The 16,244-nt window shown below is 41.7% G+C and overlaps 2 protein-coding genes across 7 annotated transcripts in view; one reads left to right on the top strand and one right to left on the bottom strand.

Moving 5' to 3' along the window:
* LOC110534616 (oocyte zinc finger protein XlCOF7.1-like) overlaps positions 1-16,244 on the bottom strand; it is a 1,104,347-nt gene that overhangs the window by 333,200 nt on the left and 754,903 nt on the right. The window lies entirely within an intron of this gene.
* Positions 1-16,244, top strand: part of LOC110534632 (transcription factor Sp4) — a 195,054-nt gene that overhangs the window by 37,354 nt on the left and 141,456 nt on the right. The window contains exons 4-6 of one of the 4 annotated variants that reach the window (XM_036934472.1): positions 5,858-6,022; positions 6,244-6,355; positions 6,594-8,155. The exons of 2 other annotated variants lie outside the window; for them this stretch is intronic. In XM_036934472.1, the coding sequence (XP_036790367.1) occupies positions 5,858-6,022; positions 6,244-6,355; positions 6,594-7,462 (1,146 nt within the window). In that variant the 3' untranslated portion in view covers positions 7,463-8,155. Of the gene's footprint in view, positions 1-5,857; positions 6,023-6,243; positions 6,356-6,593; positions 8,156-15,207; positions 15,982-16,244 lie in introns of those variants that run through there. One more of the 4 variants, XM_021619553.2, reaches the window with a different exon arrangement.

Below are 16,244 nucleotides of genomic sequence, written 5' to 3'. Positions count from 1 at the left end.
AAATGTCCTTGTTTTTGAAAGAAAAGCACATTTTTTTTGTCCATTAAAATAACGTCAAATTGATCAGAAATACAGTGTAGACGTTGTAAATTACTATTGTAGCTGGAATCTGCGTGTTTTTTATGCAATATCTACATAGGTGTACAGAGGCCCATTATCAGCAACCATCACTCCTGTGTTCCAATTGCACATTGTGTTAGCTAATCCACATGTATCATTTTAAAAGGCTATTTGATCATTAGGACCCTTTTACAATTATGCTAGCACAGCTGAAAACTGTTGTTCTGATTAAATAAGCAATAAAACTGGCCTTTAGACTAGTTGAGTATCTGGAGCATCAGCAAAAAAGTCCCAAACTTTGAACATCCCAAGGAGCACCATTGAATTCATTATTTCAAAAAATTGAAAGAATATGGCACCACAACACACCTGCCAAGAGAGGGCCGCCCACTGAAACTCACGGACCAGGCAAGGAGGGCATTAATCAGAGAGGCAACAAATATAACCCTGAAGGAGCTGCAAAGCTCCACAGCAGAGATTGGAGTATCTGTCCATAGGACCACTTTAACCCGGAAACTCCACAGAGCTGGGCTTTATTGAAGAGTAGCCAGAAAAAAAGCCATTGCTTAAATGGCCAAAAAGCATGTGGGAGACACCCCAAACATATGGAAGAAGGTACACTGGTCAGATGAGACTAAAATTGAGCTTTTTGGCCATCAAGGAAAACACTGTCTGGCGCAAACCCAACACCTCTCATCACCCCGAGTACACCATCCCTACAGTGAAGCATGGTGGTGGCCGCATCATGCTGTGGGGATGTTTTTCCATCGGCAGAGACTGGGAAACTGGTCAGAATTGAATAAATTATGGGTGGTGCTAAACACAGGGAAATTCTTGAGGGAAACCTGTTTCAGTCTTCCAGAGATTTGTGACTGGGACAGAGGTTCACCTTCCAGCAGGACAATGACCATAAGCATACTGCTAAAGCAACACTCGAGTGGTTTAAGAGGAAACATTTAAATGTATTGGAATGGCCTAGTCATAAGTCCAGACCTCAATCCAATTGAGAATCTGTGGTATGACTTATGAGCTGGAGCAGTTTTGCTTTGAAGAATGGGCAAAAATCCCAGTGGCTAGATGTGCCAAGCTTATAGAGACATACCCCAAGAGACTTGAAGATGTAATCGACAAAGTATTGACTTTTGGGGGGGTGAATGGTTATGCACGCTCAAGTTCAGTTTTGTGTTATTTCTTGTTTATTTGACAAAAAAATATGTTGCATCTTCAAAGTGGTAGGCATGCTGTGTAAATCAAATTATACAAACCCCCAATTTTAATTCCAGGGAGTAAGGTAACCAAATAGGAAAAATCCCAAGGGGGTTGAATACTTTCGTGTGTGTTGTGTGTGTGTGTGTGTATAAAGATGTCCCTACTGTTGGTGCATGCAAATGTGAGCCATTTCAACTGAACATTGTGGTTACATTAATGAAGAATGAAATCAAATAAATCTTATTCATGATAAATAAATGATGCGTGTCAGGAGCTGGTCCTTTTTACAACACACCTATTATAGCGTTCGTATTTCATCGACACTGTCGAGTGCATACGGATGGCATGCCCATGCAGCTGATAATGGCCTATTCTAAAGTATAAAGTATAAAACCTTATAAATTGAGAGTAGTCTGATGGGAGAGAATATTATCACTTGTGAATGAGAGACTAATGAGCAGTACGTACAGTCTAGGCAAGAAACAGCGCATGCCTTTCTTGCAACTTTTTAAAATCATCAATAGTTACATCATGCAGCCCATTTGTTTTGATTTCTAATTAGGTTTGTCTCACAACTAAAGTTGCCAAATAACTCGAAATTAAGCATATAGGACATGTTACAAATGATCCCTTTTTACACTCGACACAGAAAAGCGCACTCGCTCGGCAATCGTTAGAGAAAAATATCCCTTCTATTGTATTAATCAATGTACACTTATATTCTTGTAACTATAAAGTCATATAAAATAATTGCATAGGAATTAAGCATATATTTTCTGCTATTGGCATGGCACTCCCAGATCGGTAATATACAGTAGGCCGACTCAATATAAAATCCGGTTCTTCTGAAATACATTTTTTTCATATCATGTTTCTTAACACCAGTTATTGTGATGGTGTATATTAAATAGATTTGTAATACATATATTCATTGTAGATGTTCCAAAGGCGCGCATCAGCGGCTTGTATGCGTGGAAACCCGGAGATGCCAACCGTATTTATATTAATGCATGGTCAATAACCTCGAGACCGGTGGTCACTCTGCGTGACAGTTAACGGCTAACACATTTTCATGCCCGCCACAGCCCTACCTGTACACACTGCAGGAAGAGGTTCTGAGAGGACCTACCTCAGGATACACCAGCAGAAAAAAACATTCCACTCTATAACATAGAAGCCATTCCACACGATATCTTCTGATGTTTGGATCAAACGTTGAATTAACAGATTTCAGTGTTGAATATTCCTAGGTAGAATATTGCATTCAGACATAAATAATCTGTTACATATTGCGTTTGTATTGTGTAGGCTATATTATGTTCACAAATGCCTATTTCACTACTTCTATTCAACTAACTTTTTTTCCCCAAAGACACTTTTAATGAGAAAATGAATGCAGTTAATCAAGTTCATGGACATTTTTTAAGACATATACAGTGCCTTGCGAAAGTATTCGGCCCCCTTGAACTTTGCGACCTTTTGCTACATTTCAGGCTTCAAACATAAAGATATAAAACTGTATTTTTTTGTGAAGAATCAACAACAAGTGGGACACAATCATGAAGTGGAACGACATTTATTGGATATTTCAAACTTTTTTAACAAATCAAAAACTGAAAAATTGGGCGTGCAAAATTATTCAGCCCCTTTACTTTCAGTGCAGCAAACTCTCTCCAGAAGTTCAGTGAGGATCTCTGAATGATCCAATGTTGACCTAAATGACTAATGATGATAAATACAATCCACCTGTGTGTAATCAAGTCTCCGTATAAATGCACCTGCACTGTGATAGTCTCAGAGGTCCGTTAAAAGCGCAGAGAGCATCATGAAGAACAAGGAACACACCAGGCAGGTCCGAGATACTGTTGTGAAGAAGTTTAAAGCCGGATTTGGATACAAAAAGATTTTCCAAGCTTTAAACATCCCAAGGAGCACTGTGCAAGCGATAATATTGAAATGGAAGGAGTATCAGACCACTGCAAATCTACCAAGACCTGGCCGTCCCTCTAAACTTTCAGCTCATACAAGGAGAAGACTGATCAGAGATGCAGCCTAGAGGCCCATGATCACTCTAGATGAACTGCAGAGATCTACAGCTGAGGTGGGAGACTCTGTCCATAGGACAACAATCAGTCGTATATTGCACAAATCTGGTCTTTATGGAAGAGTGGCAAGAAGAAAGCCATTTCTTAAAGATATCCATAAAAAGTGTTGTTTAAAGTTTGCCACAAGCCACCTGGGAGACACACCAAACATGTGGAAGAAGGTGCTCTGGTCAGATGAAACCAAAATTGAACTTTTTGGCAACAATGCAAAACGTTATGTTTGGCGTAAAAGCAACACAGCTCATCACACCATCCCCACTATCAAACATGGTATTGGCAGCATCATGGTTTGGGCCTGCTTTTCTTCAGCAGGGACAGGGAAGATGGTTAAAATTAATGGGAAGATGGATGGAGCCAAATACAGGACCATTCTGGAAGAAAACCTGATGGAGTCTGCAAAAGACCTGAGACTGGGACGGAGATTTGTCTTCCAACAAGACAATGATCCAAAACATAAAGCAACATCTACAATGGAATGGTTCAAAAATAAACATATCCAGGTGTTAGAATGGCCAAGTCAAAGTCCAGACCTGAATCCAATCGAGAATCTGTGGAAAGAACTGAAAACTGCTGTTCACAAATGCTCTCCATCCAACCTCACTGAGCTGGAGCTGTTTTGCAAGGAGGAATGGGAAAAAATGTCAGTCTCTCGATGTGCAAAACTGATAGAGACATACCCCAAGCAACTTACAGCTGTAATCGCAGCAAAAGGTGGCGCTACAAAGTATTAACTTAAGGGGGCTGAATAATTTTGCACGCCCAATTTTTCAGTTTTTGATTTGTTAAAAAATGTTGAAATATCCAATAAATGTCGTTCCACTTCATGATTGTGTCCCACTTGTTGTTGATTCTTCACAAAAAATACAGTTTTATATCTTTATGTTTGAAGCCTGAAATGTGGCAAAAGGTCGCAAAGTTCAAGGGGGCCGAATACTTTCGCAAGGCACTGTATGTGTGGATTTCATAAGGCCAATTTTTTCCGTTTTGTTACGAAATGGGATTAAAATGGATTCGTCAATGATCTACAAAAAAAGTGGAAGAAAAACTATACAATATATATTTTTTTAAATCATGAAAAATAAAACATTATCTGAGTCTATACAGGTTAGAATCACCTTTAGTAGCAATTACATCTGTGAATCTTTGAGTAAGTCTCAAAGAGCTATCCACACCTGGTCTGTGCAACATTTGGCCAATTTATTTTAAATAATAATCTTAAATCCCTGTCAAATTGGTTGTTGATCATTGCTAGACAACCATTTTCAGGTCTTGCCATAGATTTTCAAGCAGATTTAAGTCAAAATTGTAACTTGGCCACTCAGGAAAATTTGCGGTCTTCTTGGTAAGCAACTCCAGTGTAGATTTGTCCTTGTGTTTTAGGTTATTGTCCTGCAGAAAGATGAATTATCCCAGTATCTGGTGGAAAGCAAACGGATCCAGGTTTTCCTCTAGGATTTTGCCTGTGCTTAGCTCCATTATGTTTATTTTTTATCCTGAAAAACTCCCCAGTCCTTAATGATTACAAGCATACCTATAATACGATGCAGCCACCACTATGCTTGAAAATATGGGGAGTGGTACTCAGTAATGTGTTGTATTGGATTTGCTCCAAACATAACCCTTTGTATTCAGGACAAAAAGTTCATTGCTTTGTCACTTTTTTTTTGCAGTACTATTTTAGTGCCTTGTTGCAAACGATGCACGTTTTGTAATATTTTTATTCTGTACAGACTTCCTTCTTTTCACTCTGTCAATTAGGTTAGTATTGTGGAGTAACTACAATGTTGTTGATCCATCCTCTGTTCTCCTATCACACCCATTCAACTATGTGACTGTCTTAAAGTCAGAGGTTGAAAACTTATTGACTCAAGAAATTTCAGCTTTTCATTTTTTATTAATTTGTCAAAATTAAAAAAACATAATTCCACGTTGACATATTGTATGTAGGCCAGTGACCCCAAACATCTCTATTTTAATACATTTTAAATTTTGTCTGTAAAATAACAAAATGTGGAAAAAGTTAAGGTATATGAATACTTTCAGAAGGAACCGTAACAGTGGAGGCTGCTGAGGGAAGAACGGCTCACAATAATGGCTTGAATGGAGTTTAATGGATGGAATAGAGTGAATGGAATGGTATGAAAACCATGTCTTTGGAACCATTCCATTTACTCCATTCCAGACATTATTACGAGCTGTTCTCCCCTCATAAGCCTTCACTGCACTGTACCCACACACTAACAAACACCTACTGTGCACTTCAATATAGTTGAGTCAGGTTTGACTGATGATGACTCATATTTACCCACATCATATTTATGTTCACCAGGATGAGTTTAACAACAATTCAGTCATTCTGTAACTACAGTATAGGACTCAAGCGTAGTGTGGATGGGTAAACTCTGTTGAAAGTGTGTTTATTATCTGTGTGTACGTACCTGAGGGAGTGTATGTCTGTAATCTGTATCACCTGTCTCTTCCAGGAGGAGGAGGGTCCAGAGGTGCCGCTCATGAAGGAGGAGGGGTGTGAGGAGGGTCTGGGGAACCCTGAGGGGAACATGGCCATGGACGACAACCAGACTACACCTCCTCGTGAACCCACAGAGGAACCAGCTGAGCAGCACAGGACCACATACAGTCTCTCTGAGGTGAGCCCACTGTGAACTACTGTCTGAATGGTATTAGATCAGGTCTTAATTCATTTTGTGTTAAGTGTGGGACCCTGCCATTGAATTATCTAACCATTAGTATAGTATCAAATCAACTAATATGTATGCATTGTACTCATAGCCCAATCAGAAGATGCTCCATAGCAGGGTGCTCATATCAGATGTCTTGTTCCAACATCTTCTCTCTGTATTTCTTACAGTCAGTAGACATGGAGGAAGGGAAGCCTGATCTGCTACTAGTCAAAGAGGAGACAATAGAGGACGGACAAGAGAGCATTGATCTGCTGAGTGGACTAAAGATGGGGGAGCAAGGTAAGGGAGAAATACATATAGCCTACCTACAGTATTACATCTTCAATGGGATTAGCGATGCACCTGACTATTTTGTCTTAATTTTCTTCATTCATACAATGAAATCAATACAACTTATGTTTACATACAACAAAAACACAATGTATGAACTTGACCATGTAATTGACTAAAAAACACTCCATATGTAGAGTTTTCTCTGCCATGTTTGTAAAGTCTATTTTCTAACCTCTTCCTGCAGGTGGTTGGCTGGAGGCTAACAGAGGAGACTGGGCGGCCATCTTGGATACCCAGGGAAAAGCAGCCAAGAGCCCAGGGGACAACGTCATTGAGCATGCCAGGACCAGATGCGACATAGTGGAGGTCAATGGATGGAACAGCGTCCTTAATTCTGGGCTGGGGAACAACACTGTTAACCACAACCAGAAACAGACGGTCGAATACAAAACAACAGCTGAACTTAGTCTTCATGACAACAGACTGGCTGAGACCAGGGCGAGGCGTAGATTTGGTCTGCGGGGACGGGGAGGTGTCTGTATGAGAACAGCCACAGACTCAGCTAGCGATGCTCCGTCCTGCTCCTATAGTTGTGATTCAGAGAGACTGATGGCGCCTCAGGTTAACCCTCTAACAGGTGCTGCCTTCAGCCTGCCTTCTATAGGATCTATCAACTGGAACATGGACCCTGCAACAACACAGATACTCCCTGGCCTTCGTCCTCCTCACAATCTCCTAATGTTAAACCAGACCTCAGACAATGCCAGTGCCTCAACACTAAATACCTACACAAGCCCATTGACAAATGACAGTAGTAGAGATGGAATCAGTAAAGGTGGCATCGCCAAAGATAAGTGTTTCCCGTGTTCATTCTGTGGGAAAGCCTTCAGTTTCCCCAAACAGGTGGAGATCCACCAGAGGATGCACACGGGGGAGAAACCATTCGGCTGCCACCTGTGCTGGGCCAGTTTTTCACACTCGTTCAGCCTGAAGAGGCACCAGAGGGTCCACACAGGGGAGAAACCATTCAATTGCCACCTTTGCCGGGCCAGTTTTTCACACTTGTTCAACCTGAAGAGGCACCAGAGTGTCCACACAGGGGAGAAATCCTGAAGCTGCCCCAGTGTGAGAAGAGTTTTTCCCACCAGCACCAGCTGAAGATGCACCTGAAGGTCCACATGGTAGAGAGACCGTTCGCCTGTACACACTGCGGGTTCTCAGAGAGGAGATACCTCAGGATACACCAGCAGAAAACATGGTCCATGTATAGAGTATAGTAACATATAGTACTAGTTAGTGTGTTTGTAGTTAATTCTGTTGCTTTTGGATTTAGTAGGGAACTGGATGAGGTAAACTCCACCCAGCACTGCCAGAAGAGGACTGAGTTTTTCCTAGCCACTGTGCTTCTACATCTGCATTGCTTGCTGTTTGGGGTTTTAGTCTGGGTTTCTGCTGATGTATAAAGGGCTTTATGAATGCATTTGATTGAAATTTGATTGAACTGAGGAAAGAATGAGTATGATGAGGCAGAGTAGATGATATGGTGCTGGATGGTGTGATAGTGTCTAGTAAAGATGCTTCACTAATGAAGAATGACAAACTTAGTCCCTTTAGGTTGATACTGGTGGTGTTATAGTGAGATCAGGATGGTGCCTTGTAATGTTGAACCTTTTCCAAAGTATTCTGAAATTAATTTTATCAAAGTAAGGGTTCCAGATTTACAGAAAAGGTCCAATGGTACCATAGTGAGAAAAGTTAATCTACTTGTATCGTTTTGTGCAATAAAAGTACCGTACGTAAAAGTTATGCGAGTAAATGACCATTTTGTTGAAATGAAATATGAATTTGACTGTGCTGACTGACTTGGTTGTTTTTGTATCATTGCAGGGACTGAGTTTCCCTTATAAGTCCATTTCAACTTAATTTTTTGGGAAAATGGTCAGTTACTTGATAAAACCTTCGGTACTTAATTATTTAATCAACACACACAGTCTTGGCCCTTGCACTTTTATCAAGTAACTGACCATTTTCCCAAACAATTAAGTTGAAATTTAACATTTTATTTGGCCTCGACAATTCTTTATTTCACTGTTAATATTACAGAACCTTTGTTTTTGATTCATAACTGAAATGGCATTATTGACACCCTAGACATAATATTTGGTAGCACAGCCTTTGGTCAAAATAACTGGTATAATCAAGCGCTTCCTATAGCCATCAATGAGCTTCCTGCAACTCTGTACTGGCAGCTTGGCCCATTTCTCTTGCGTGCCATCTCCCAACTGCTGTTTTCGGGTCTATCCACAAGTTTAATGGGATTTCGTTCTGTACTCATTGCTGGCCACTTTAGAACAGTCCAGTGTTTTCTCTCAAACCATTCCTCTGGGCTTTTTGAAGTGTGTTTAAGGTCATTGTCCTGCTGGAAGACCTTTGACGGAGACCCAGCTTTCTTGCACTGTGTCTGACATTGCGCTCAAAAATGCCTTGTTATTCTCCTGATTTCATGACCCAGTGCTAGAGTCAGCAAAGCAACCCCAAAACATCGCTGAACCTCCTCCGTGTTTGACTGTAGGGAAGATGTTCTTTTCTATGAAGGCTTAATTTTGTTCTCTGTAAACAGAGATGGTGTGCTTTACCAAAAAGCTCTAATTTGTTCTAATCTGCCCACAGGACATTCTCCCAGAAGGATTTTGGCATGTTCAGGTGTTAGGGCAAATTGCAGTCAGGCTTTCTTATGTCTCTCTCTCAGCAGTGGGGTCCTCCTGGGTCTCCTACCATATAACCCCCTGTCATTGAATTGGTGATGGACGGTGCGCGTTGAAATTGTCATACCTTGTGTCTGAAGGTCAGCTTGAATCTGTGTGCTTTCTCCACCATTCAAACAATCCTTTGCCGCAATCTTCCATCACGTTCTCTTGCGGACACTTCCAGGGAGGTTGGCTACAGCGGCATGGGCCTTAAACTTATTGATAACGTTACGTACGGTGGAAACAGGAACTCTGGAGATGGACTTGTAGCCTTGATTGTCCATGCTTTGCTACAATCTTGTGTCTGACCTCTTCAGATAATTCTCTGGTTTTCTTTATTTTCTCCATGCTCATTGCAGTACACTCAGTGACAAACAAACAGGAGAATGAGTCCTTTTCTCTATTCAAACTTCTTCTTCTACTATGGTATAATGGCGTTCGCAACATTTAGATGTGCATTCCGCCACCTACTGTGCGGGTAGATAATAAGGATCCCAAAAAGGAAAACGTTTCGGTAAAAATAAATAAAATATCATACAAACTACCCCAAAATAAATTAACTACACAAAATCAACCTGCTTTTCTGTAAAAACCTCATTCTAATCAGGTCCAACACAGGCTCAGAAGCCTCCTGTGAGGACAGGACTATAGTCCTTGGAGCCCCAAGTCTTTGAGCCTCAAAAACGTATCTGGCTGCAGATATGATGTCCAGCTTCTTGGACATCTTAGACACTTGTGCTGTACAATTAATCTTCACAATGAGTGTATCCAGATCACCTGATTGACTTAAAACACTATCAACTGGTCGCACTGAATCCACCACCATATCGCCAACACTGTTGCCTCTTGCCCCTATGACTCTCTTCACCGCCTCCACATAGGAGCTCCGCTGTGCAACCCTGATCCTTGACACCTGGACCTCCTTTACCCTAACAGGACACGCGAGGAAGTCTGGAGTAAGATGCCCACCACATTTGCAACATTTTCCATTCACAGATTCTTCAATATGATACTTCTCCCATCTGCAAACATTTGACACGTGACCATATCCTTTACGATTTCTACAATGATTGTGGACTACAGGAAAAGGAGAACCGAGCACGCCCCCATTCTCACCGACAGGGCTGTAGTGGAGCAGGTTGAGAGTTTCAAATTCCTTGGTGTCCACATCACCAACAAACTATCATGGTCCAAACACACCAAGACAGTCGTGAAAAGGGCACGTCAATGCCTATTTCCCCTCAGGAGACTGAAAAGATTTGGCATGGGTACTCAGATCCTCAAAAAGTTCTACAGCTGCACCATCGAGAGAATCCTGGTTGCATCACCGCCTGGTATGGCAACTCTTCGGCCTCCGACCGCAAGGCACTACAGAAGGTAGTGCGAATGGCCCAGTACATCACTGGGGCCAAGCTTCCTGCCATACAGGACCTCCATACAGGCGGTGTCAGAGGAAGGCCCTAAAAATTGTCAAAGACTCCAGACACCCTAGTCATAGACTCTCTCTGCTACCACACGGCAAGCGAAGGCAGTCTTTAGGTGGTCCTCTGGAGCCACCAGCACTTGCCAATATCCTTCATCATTCCTAAGCACTCCAGGAGTTCATTCACGCGGGGCATGGGATACGCGTTGAACGTAGAGATTGCGTTTACACCCCTAAAGTCATTGCAGATTCTCATACTATGGTCAGGTTTGGGGACCAGGACTATGGGACTGGACAACTCACTCGTAGATAGCTTGATCACCCTCATCCTCAGCATCTCCCTTACCTCGTTCTTTGCGATGACTTGGCGGGCCTCAGGAATCCTGTAAGGCCGGATATGCACCTTCTTGCCGGGTTCAGTATGAATATGATGAAACAGGACATCTGTTTGTCCTGGGAAGGGCGAGAATACCCTGCCGAATTGCATAATCAGCTTGTCTAGCTGTCTCGACTGCTCCGGAAGGAGAGTTCGGCCACAGTTCACCTGTAGCAGGGCCTTCTCTTTTTCCTTGTTCTCCACGACCATCAAAGCCAAACCCTTCTCTCTCCCATTGTACTTCTTCAGCAGGTTGATACCCCTTTACTTATTCCACATTTTGTTGTTACAGCCTGAATTCAAAAAGGATTAAATATATTTGTTTATTTACCCATCTACAGACAATACCCCATAATGACAATGTGAAAACATGTTTTTTTAGAAATTTGTGCGCAAATATCTCAAGTATTTACACCCCTGAGTCAATACTTTGTATAAGCACTGTTGGCAGTGATTAAAGCTGTGAGTCTTTCTGGGTAAGTCTCTAAGAGCTTTCCACACCTGGATTATGCAACATTTGCCCATTATTCTTTTCAAAATTCTTTAAGCTCTGTCAAATTGGTTGCTGATCATTTTCAGGTCTTGCCATAGATTAGTAAAAACCTGTTCTTGCTTGTCATTATGGGGTATTACAGTGCCTTGCGAAAGTATTCGGCCCCCTTGAACTTTGCGACCTTTTGCCACATTTCAGGCTTCAAACATAAAGATATAAAACTGTATTTTTTGTGAAGAATCAACAACAAGTGGGACACAATCATGAAGTGGAACGACATTTATTGGATATTTCAACATTTTTTAACAAATCAAAAACTGAAAAATTGGGCGTGCAAAATTATTCAGCCCCCTTAAGTTAATACTTTGTAGCGCCACCTTTTGCTGCGATTACAGCTGTAAGTTGCTTGGGGTATGTCTCTATCAGTTTTGCACATCGAGAGACTGACATTTTTTCCCATTCCTCCTTGCAAAACAGCTCCAGCTCAGTGAGGTTGGATGGAGAGCATTTGTGAACAGCAGTTTTCAGTTCTTTCCACAGATTCTCGATTGGATTCAGGTCTGGACTTTGACTTGGCCATTCTAACACCTGGATATGTTTATTTTTGAACCATTCCATTGTAGATGTTGCTTTATGTTTTGGATCATTGTCTTGTTGGAAGACAAATCTCCGTCCCAGTCTCAGGTCTTTTGCAGACTCCATCAGGTTTTCTTCCAGAATGGTCCTGTATTTGGCTCCATCCATCTTCCCATTAATTTTAACCATCTTCCCTGTCCCTGCTGAAGAAAAGCAGGCCCAAACCATGATGCTGCCAATACCATGTTTGATAGTGGGGATGGTGTGATGAGCTGTGTTGCTTTTACGCCAAACATAACGTTTTGCATTGTTGCCAAAAAGTTCAATTTTGGTTTCATCTGACCAGAGCACCTTCTTCCACATGTTTGGTGTGTCTCCCAGGTGGCTTGTGGCAAACTTTAAACAACACTTTTTATGGATATCTTTAAGAAATGGCTTTCTTCTTGCCACTCTTCCATAAAGACCAGATTTGTGCAATATACGACTGATTGTTGTCCTATGGACAGAGTCTCCCACCTCAGCTGTAGATCTCTGCAGTTCATCTAGAGTGATCATGGGCCTCTAGGCTGCATCTCTGATCAGTCTTCTCCTTGTATGAGCTGAAAGTTTAGAGGGACGGCCAGGTCTTGGTAGATTTGCAGTGGTCTGATACTCCTTCCATTTCAATATTATCGCTTGCACAGTGCTCCTTGGGATGTTTAAAGCTTGGGAAATCTTTTTGTATCCAAATCCGGCTTTAAACTTCTTCACAACAGTATCTCGGACCTGCCTGGTGTGTTCCTTGTTCTTCATGATGCTCTCTGCGCTTTTAACGGACCTCTGAGACTATCACAGTGCAGGTGCATTTATACGGAGACTTGATTACACACAGGTGGATTGTATTTATCATCATTAGTCATTTAGGTCAACATTGGATCATTCAGAGATCCTCACTGAACTTCTGGAGAGAGTTTGCTGCACTGAAAGTAAAGGGGCTGAATAATTTTGCACGCCCAATTTTTCAGTTTTTGATTTGTTAAAAAAGTTTGAAATATCCAATAAATGTCGTTCCACTTCATGATTGTGTCCCACTTGTTGTTGATTCTTCACAAAAAAATACAGTTTTATATCTTTATGTTTGAAGCCTGAAATGTGGCAAAAGGTCGCAAAGTTCAAGGGGGCCGAATACTTTCGCAAGGCACTGTATGTGTAGATTGATGAGTTGAAAAATACTATTTAATCAATTTTAGAATAAGGCTGTAACATAACAACATGTGGAAAAAGGAGTCTGAATACTTTCTGAATGCACTGTATATGGTTGGTATTTACAGTTTTTATTTTCTGCCCAGCCCAAACACCACGTTCAACTATTCATGGTCTACAATTTAGACCACAATTAGTTGAACGAAGTGTTAGTGAAAGGCTGGAACAAAACATGTAAACTCCTGTCATATGTACAAAAAACCTGGGTTCGATCCCAGGCTGTGACCTGGAGTCCCATAGGGCGGCAGACAATTGGCCCAGCGTTGTCCGGTTTAGGGAAGGGTTTGGCCAGGTGCTCTAGTGACTCCTTGTGACGGGCCGGGCGCCTGCAGGCTGACTACGGTCGTCAGTTGAACAGTGTTTCCTCCGACACATTGGTGTAGCTGGCTTCCGGGTTAAGCAAGCGGGTGTTAAGAAGCATGGCTTGGCAAGTTATGTTTAGAGGACGCATGACTCGACCTTTGCCTCTCCCGAGTCTGTTGGGGAGTTGCAGCAATGAGACAAGATCGTAATTGGGGAGAAAAAGGGGGTAAGAAAATGCATAATAATTAAGGGCTGTGTTTTGTGTAGGTTTAACATGGCATTCATTACGTATTGATAACTGTGTACAGTGCCTTCGGAAAGTATTCAGACCCATTGTCTTTTTCCACATTTTGTTACGTTACAGCCTTATTCTAGAAACCAAGATTGAACTCTTTGGCCTGAATGCCAAGCGTCACATCTGGAGGAAACCTGGCACCATCCCTACAGTGAAGCATTGTGGTGGTGGCAGCATCATGCTGTGGGGATGTTTTTCAGTAGCAGGGACTGGGAAACTAGTCAGGATCGAGGCAAAGATGAACGGAGCAACGTACAGAGAGATACTTGATGAAAACCTGCTCCAGAGCGCTCAGGACCTCAAACTGGTTCAAAGGTTCACCCTCCAACAGGACGACGACCCGAAGCACACAGCCAAGACAACGCAGGAGTGGCTTCGGTACAAGTCTCTGAATGTCATTGAGTGGCCCAGCCAGAGCCTGGGCTTGAACACTATCAAACATCTCTGAAGAGACCTGAAAATAGCTTTGAAGGAAGGCTCGTCATCCAACCTGACAGAGCTTGAGAGGATCTGCAGAGAAGAATGGGAGAAACTCCCCAAATACAGGTGTGCCAAGGTTGTAGCATCATACCCAAGAAGACTCGAGGCTGTAATCACTGCCAAAGGTGCTTCAGCAAAGTACTGAATAAAGGGTCTGAATATTTATGTAAATATGATATCAGTTTATTTTGTTTTATAAATAGCAATATTTTCACTATTTTGTTGTTGCTTTGTTGTTATGGGGTATTGTCTGTAGATTGATGAGGGAAAAATAATTATCAATTTTAGAATAAGGCTGTAACCTAACAAAATGTGGGAAAAGTAACTTTTATCAATATATTCGCCTGTTTTTAACCCCAACAAATGAAATGCTAATCGGCTGCTAATGTGGCTATCGTAAAAAAACTACAAATGTCATGATGATCTGGACGAGACTGTAGAATCAAGGCAAACTCTGCATTAACTATCCAATGTTAGCTAAATGTAGTTATGAATAAATTGGCTACATTTCTTAATTGACCTACAACGGTGCCAGCTAGATATGAAGTTCGGGAGCTTGCAGGGATTTGTAGTCTTGCATGATGTCTACTTTGATGCTAATTAGTATTTCCAATCTGAGAGTAAATAGAGCTGAATATTGATCAAATTCACCTTGTCTGAGAGAATTACATAGTTATCAAAACGTAACACCAGGGTAAAGCTACACAAAACACAGCCCTTAATTTACGTGTTTCTAAAATCCCCTATTGTAAAAATGAATGGTGGAAAAACTATTGGAACCATTTCTGTGTTTGACCGCTAGGTTTTAGGGATATTATGACACCGCCACCACAGATAGAACAATTAGCCAGATATTTCACCAGATGTATAAATTTGAAGCATCCGGTTGGAATTTCCACTCACGACCAAATATGGTGATGAGAGGAAGCCCGGTGGCCAGAAGTGGGAGTAGATGGATGGATTTTCTTGCAAATTTTCTCATCTATTATACATTTGATCTCCATACAGTTTTCTGTTTCCAAAACTAGAATTTGTAACAAACAGAGTGGATTGCGTTTTGTAGACTTTTCTCTTTGCCAAAGGTTTAAAAAACAATTGCGTTGTTTAGAATGAGTTATTGCACGATTCCCTAACGGAAACCACGTGTAATCGACTCAAACTCCAGTCCAATTGGTGGCGGTAATGCACCTTTTTGGTTGCCAACCGCCATTTAAAAACCAGATAAGTATTGACTTAAACATGACCAAGAACAATTTTCTCGTTAGGGTTTTTATTTAGACATTAACACAATGGAACTCAAACTATTATTAATTTAACTGCTCAGCATCACATACTTATGCCTCTTTAAATCGCGTTGGAGGCAGGACTTGGTTGATATATGTTATCTCTGTAACGCTAGCTTGCTAGTCGTTAGCAAACAATGGCCATGGTTTTTCACACTCAAATAGCCTCCATCATGGAGGTGCTAGCGAATGCAGCCGTGGCAGAGGTCTGTAAACTCGTGGATGACGACTATGCAGTGTTTCGTGTGGAAATAACTCAAAGCCAGAAAGAAAACAGGGTATTGCGGAGGAAACTACAGCTACTGGAGCTGAAGGTGTCACGGGAGCGCGCCGAGAAGACAACGCGAGAGCGCGCACACTCCAGTCGTCCCAGTAGTGTCAAGATCCTCGACCGATACAGAGGAATGGAAAGAGGTACATTTTGCAGAAGGCTGAGGCAGCGGGGCCCCCCTCTGTACATGTGTAACTAGATGTGTTAACCAGAATTGAGTCTTGGACAGTTTTTGGATCGTATGCAATAATTCCCCAGATTACTTAGCTGTATTGCACAAAGACACAATTTTACATCCTGGCCAATTCTAGACTGTCAAAACTGTCAATATTGTACAATATAGCGTTCAGCATTGACCGTACCTAACCTAACCACCTATTTTCCCCAATTCCCCAAAACTCTCGTG

Source organism: Oncorhynchus mykiss, chromosome 10, assembly GCF_013265735.2.
Source record: "Oncorhynchus mykiss isolate Arlee chromosome 10, USDA_OmykA_1.1, whole genome shotgun sequence".
Classification (NCBI taxonomy): domain Eukaryota; kingdom Metazoa; phylum Chordata; class Actinopteri; order Salmoniformes; family Salmonidae; genus Oncorhynchus; species Oncorhynchus mykiss.
The sequence above is the reverse complement of the archived record's forward strand: the minus strand, read 5'-3'. Positions and strand labels throughout refer to the sequence as shown.